This window comes from Silene latifolia, chromosome X, assembly GCF_048544455.1.
Source record: "Silene latifolia isolate original U9 population chromosome X, ASM4854445v1, whole genome shotgun sequence".
Lineage (NCBI taxonomy): Eukaryota > Viridiplantae > Streptophyta > Magnoliopsida > Caryophyllales > Caryophyllaceae > Silene > Silene latifolia.
The window spans coordinates 15106984-15112859 of record NC_133537.1 but is presented as its reverse complement, the minus strand read 5'-3'; the positions used below and the strand labels follow the sequence as shown (position 1 = coordinate 15112859).

The window sequence follows — 5876 nt, the reverse complement described above, 5'->3', positions numbered from 1 at the left end:
CGGAACATTTAATGATATAATAATTAATCAATAACTCGAGATCCTACATTATATTTTAGTAGAGAAAATGATTTCTAACACTCTAAAAAATTTCATATGTATATCTAATATTTCGTCATGGTACATCTTATTGAATGAGAAAATTATAACCATAAACAATGACGCCAACGTAAATGCATGAAATTTAATTTTATTAAATGTGTTTAATCTCGTTAGTAATACTTGTCATCATTCATCAATGACATGTTAATTGATAAAAAAAAAATAAGGCAACAGGTTAAAAAGTTTGCAAACGTGCATTAATCAGTAATTTAAATTAATTTGATGAGACAATGAACATGATCATTTTGGCATAATTTCAACCTAAAATATAGGAGATTGTAGCAAAAAATACATTTGGGAGTAATAGCATTTTTGCATATTTAGTATCAGCTTCTTTTAAGGAAGTAATCTACTATTTCCAATCATCCTTTCACATTTTCTCCGTTTTATCCTCAATATTTATTCATAATATCTACTTTTTTTTTCCTTTTTTCTTCTTTTTCCTCCCTTCCAATTAGTCATGCGCCCTGGATGATCTTCTTTTCGTGATGTCTTATTTTTTTCAGTTTTAATTTTCTTTCTACAAACTAGATATTATTCCATGAAAAGATTTCTTGTTAGTTTGTGTCGAGAAAATAACAATAATTGGTGAGAACATAAAATCCACGGCAATGTCAGAACAATGGTGGACAAGTGGGATGGTATTCAAGGACAAATTGGTGTGTCAAATTCAAAAACCAGAATTTACGGCTGGATTTTTATATGGAGATAGCCCTTTGGATAACCCAACCTCTATCGTATTTTTTCAGTTAACCATTATTTTCATCTTTACGAGAACCCTTTATTTCATCCTTCAACCTTTACGCCAAAGTATGATTGTCGCCCAGATTACTGTAAGCATTTTCATATTTTGATTTGGGTTTTTACATTCATAACTTGTATCCACGCATCTCTCCACATGATCTGTTATTGTTGTAAATTTAGGCAGGATTACTAATGAGCCCCTCAGTTGTAACACACCACCAAGAATTGGCAAACAAGGTGTTCCCACCCCCGGGAAGATATGTTCTAAAGACTATCTCCAGTTTCGGCTTCATGCTTCATTTATTCATAATGGGAGTGAAAATTGACATGAATGCCATTCGAAGTACAGGAGTCAAGTCCTTAGTGATTGGCTTATCAGGTCTTGTCTTCTCTCTTTCCCTTGGAAGCTTAGCCTTCTATGTGGTTCGACAAAACACTCAGCTTGACCAAAGTTTATTCACAGGCATACGTTTACTAATCACTTTTAATTCATTGACATTCTTCATGGTCACTAGTGGCTACAACCAAGATCTCAAGTTTTGCAACACAGAGCTAGGCCACCTTGCTTGTTCCTCTTCCTTAGCTGTAGATTTACCAGGGTTGGTGGGGGCCACAATATGCCTCACTTGGTTTGGTACTAATGACACATCATCAGATGAAGACATGGCTCCAAGGCTCGTGACAATTCTATCTGTCTCTTTATATTACGCCGTTCTCTTCTGCATCTTACGACCAATGGTGATGAATGTTGTTAGTAGAACCCCTAAAGGAGCCACCACCATGAAGCAGACACATCTCATGCTCATTTTAGTCATTCTTATGTTGGCTTGGTATTGGGGGGAGGCCTTGGGGCAGAGGTTTGCTACTTTTCTTTTTGGATTGTCCTTACCAGATGGGCCTCCTCTTGGGTCCGCCTTAGCCCAAAAGGTAGAGTTATTCACATCGGGGATACTACTTTCTATATTTTGCACCATGGTTGGATGGAGGACTAATTTGTCCTCTTGGAAAGGAAATCCTCAAATATGGGGAGTGGAGCTCATCTTTGTTATTGCCCATCTTGGTAAGTTGTTAGGCACCGTTGTCTCATCCACTCTTGTGGGTGTGTCTTTTGAGGATGCAATCCCCCTTGGTTTTATGATGTCTTTTAAAGGTATTATGGAGGTCGCCGCTCTTGCTGCTTGGAACGAACAAGCGGTATTAATTTTTCCTTTTCGTATCTTACTTTCATGTTTAAGTGTATTCATACTTTTATTTTATATAATGTTTTATCATTTGTGAATTGACAGCTATTGGACGATCGTTTGTTTAGCCTATCAATGTTGAACATTGTGTTGTTCACAGGTGTAGCGTTTCCTTTAGCACAACATTTATATGATCCTTCTAAAAGATATAAGGTGATGAGGAGAAGAAATATTTCAGGAATTGATAATCTTCAGGTTTTAGTTTGCATTCACAGTGAAGAATATGTCCCTGGCCTTCTCAACCTAATACAACTTATGAATAATATGAGTGGCAATATCTCATTATTTACCATCCAACTTATACACCTAAGTGGCAGTTCAATGCCAATTCTAGAGCCATTGTACAAGTACAAGAAGTCGGCATGCAACTTTGTTCATTTTGAGCATGCAGTTAATGCCTTTAACCAATTAGAGGATCAAGGGCAAGGACGAGTAAGTGTGCAACATTTTGTCTCAGTGACACCATACAAGAGCATGCACAACCATATATGCACACTCGCACATGATAAGAGGGTCAGCATTATTATAACCCCTTTTAATAAAATATGGGACATTTATGGAAATGTGGAGACTTGCTCCCCTCAAATAAGGGAAGTAAATAAAATGATGATTCCCAAAGCACCCTGCACAGTTGCCATTTTGATTGATAAAAAGAGTCAAGTAGCTGGCAGTTACCACATTGTCATGTTATTTATAGGTGGTTCTGATGATCAGGAAGCACTTTCTTTATCTTGTCGTATGGCTGAGCATCCAAGTGTAAGGTTATCCGTGATATGGCTTAAATCAAGTGTTGATAAGCCCTTGCTAAATGGATCTCAACAAGATGTTCGACTTATGGAGGATTTGCAGATGAAAACCACTCCGGATGATAATATAACTATTCGAGAAGAATATGTTGCAGATGGCATAGGGACAACCAAGGTGGTGTTATCGATGCAACATGCTGATTTGTTTGTAGTAGGAAAATACCATGAACCTCAATGTCCGGCCATAAAAGGCCTCACTGCTTGGAATGATAATCCTGAGATCGGGGCATTAGGGGACGTTTTGGCTACTTCTGATTTCCTCTTCTCTATATTGGTGGTGCAACGAGAACCTCTTACACATTCAAAGCTTCACTCTTCCGCGTATATTGGGGTTGATGATTTTTCGAGCTTAAGTAGCTTCAATGAAACTCCAAAAAGTAATCAATCCCATTGGAGTTTAGGCGTCTAGTATAATATACCTTATGCCTTTTTTATTAGTACTGTACAGTAATATTATTTTTGTAATAATATTACACGAGGTTATTGTCGAATGTGCATCTTGCATTAGATATGCCTGTGAGATACAAGGTTACTCAGAGCTCTTATTTCCGGTTAATGAAGAAAGGCCATGCATGATACTATGATAGTACACATACGGTATTTTAAACAAAATTGAAGACTATGTTAGGAGCAAATCACAATTTCATGAATAAGTCCTTACGATAATATAGAATGCTTTTAATCAATCCAGTCTGAGACGTAGAAACTAAAAAAGTAAAAACTTTCACTAAAATGAAACTTTACAAAATTAATTGTTTTTCTTCCAACTCGAAAATGAAAGTTTTGGACAATTTGCTTTTCCTAACAAAATATTGACATCCTTTTTAAATTATTCTCTCTAACAAAATAGATTATGTGTTTCCATTTTGAAGTATTGCAGTATGAACTTTACGTTTCCTATTTGAAATACTTTAATACGTACTTAATTACCAACCTAAACTTACAACAACCCTCATTTTTTCTGAAGAAAAAACCCCAAAGGGTTAATCCATTTCATTCATATCAGCAAACGCAGCTTCAACAATGTTTCGAGGGAAGCTATCAGACCAAGACCTATAACCATCGCACCAAGGAATCGCGTGCGCTAGTTCGTGAGCTACTTTATTACCAGTTCTACTAACAAAAAAAAATTTAACAGAATAAAAACTATTACACAAAGATAGAATATTGTCAAGAATAAGATGAAAATCATTATGTCCTTGTATCTTTTTCTTCAAAGCTTCGATGACCGAGAGACAGTCACTTTCAATGGTTACTTTCCTCATGCTCCTCTTTTGCGCCTCCTTCAGTCCCAAGAGCACCACCTCCGCTTCCGCCATCCGAGGTTCCACCACCTCCTTACGTCGCATAGCCACACACCACTCAACTTTACCATCCGCGTCCCTGCTCACCACCCCAAGTCCCACACCTACGCCTTCTTTGACACTGGCATCGACATTAATCTTTCATTCTCCCATCCTCGACCTCTCCCATCGTTATATCTGCCCACCTCCTTACCTCTCCCACCACCATCACACTCCGCCTCCTTCATCTCGCTAACTACCTCCCTCACCCTCCCCACATCACATCCGCTCTAGCATGCCCATCCTCAAACACCACCTTATTACGACATTCCCAAATCGCCCAACAACCAACCATGAAGTCGATGCACACTCCCTTAAACTCATCTCCCTCATAACAAGCTCCACCCACTCAACCCCAACCTCCTCCCTCACGTCCACCCCCAGGCCCTCTCATACCCCACTCACCCAACCACAGTCCCTTAAAAGATGAAGGTTCGTCTCCACTCGAGCATTACAAACAGGGCACAAATCATCCGTAATTCCCAGCCGAGCCGCAAGGTTTTCTTTTGTAGCAAGGGCATTGTTGCATAGTTGCCATACAAAGATTTTAATACGTGGTAAGATCGGCATTTTTCATATTCGATTCCACAACCATCTATCCCTCGATTCCTCCGACGGGCCAGCCTCCTCAATTCCACTTCCCATAAGCAAGTGATATGCGGATTTAACAGAGTATATACCATTCCTCTCCCGGGCCCAACACCAACTATCCTCCGGTCTCGAATCACTAATGCGAACATTGAGGATCCGCTCTTGTTCAAAAGGGAGAAAAATACAGCGTACCTTTTCTCTATGCTAACCACCACCGTCCATTTCCTCGAGCAAGTCAGCAACCAGCATGTGTTCTTCCAAGTCCCCTCTCGAAGTAATAACTCGCTTAGTTTGTGTTCCTGGCAGCCACGGGTCAGTCCAAACATTCGTTGTTTTCCCATTGCCAATCCGCTTTCGTAGTCCTAACAACAGCATATCCCTCTCTCCCCCATATGCTCCTCCATGTGTAGCTTGGGTTGTGTCCAATCCCCGCATCTAAAAACGATCCATTTGGAAAATATTTCCTTTTTAAAACTCGTACCATGAGGCTATCATCGTTACTCGTCAATCACCACGCTTGTTTTCCTAATAGAGCTGTATTAAAGTGATGAAAATCTCGAAAGTCGAGCCTCCCTTTCCCTTTTGGTTCACAAAGCTTCTTCCACGCTATTTACGGTATTTTAAGCTTCCCCATGTCAGCCCCCCACCAAAACCGCGAGACAAGACACCGTAAATCTTCACAGAAACTAGTCGGTAACTTAAATACACTCATAGCATAAGTCGGGATCGATTGGGCCACAACCTTAATGAGAACTTCCCTACCCGCTTTAGAGAGTAACATTCCCCGCCATCCTTGAAGTTTTTTACTTATCTTATCTCGAACAATTTTGGACACCACTTTTTTCAAACGCCCCACCACCGCGGGTAAGACCAGGTACCTCTCTTGCTCTTCTACAACCCAAACACCAAGAACAGCCGCTACATTCTGTCTTCTATCTGCTTGAGTACCCTTGCTAAAAGACACAGTCGTCTTATCGAAGTTCACCATTTGCCCAGAGGCCTCTTCATATTGATGTAAGATGTCCTTAACCCGCCTTGCTTCAACCTCA

The 5876-nt window shown here is 39.7% G+C and overlaps 1 protein-coding gene across 1 annotated transcript; it reads left to right on the top strand.

The window, feature by feature from the left end:
- Positions 1–713: 713 nt before the first annotated feature.
- Positions 714–3397, top strand: LOC141616921 (cation/H(+) symporter 13-like). Its single transcript, XM_074434082.1, has 3 exons — positions 714–935; positions 1027–2040; positions 2133–3397. Exons 1-3 carry the CDS (start codon positions 714–716, stop codon positions 3300–3302), a joined length of 2406 nt encoding a protein of 801 aa, XP_074290183.1. The 3' UTR covers positions 3303–3397.
- Positions 3398–5876: the final 2479 nt, after the last annotated feature.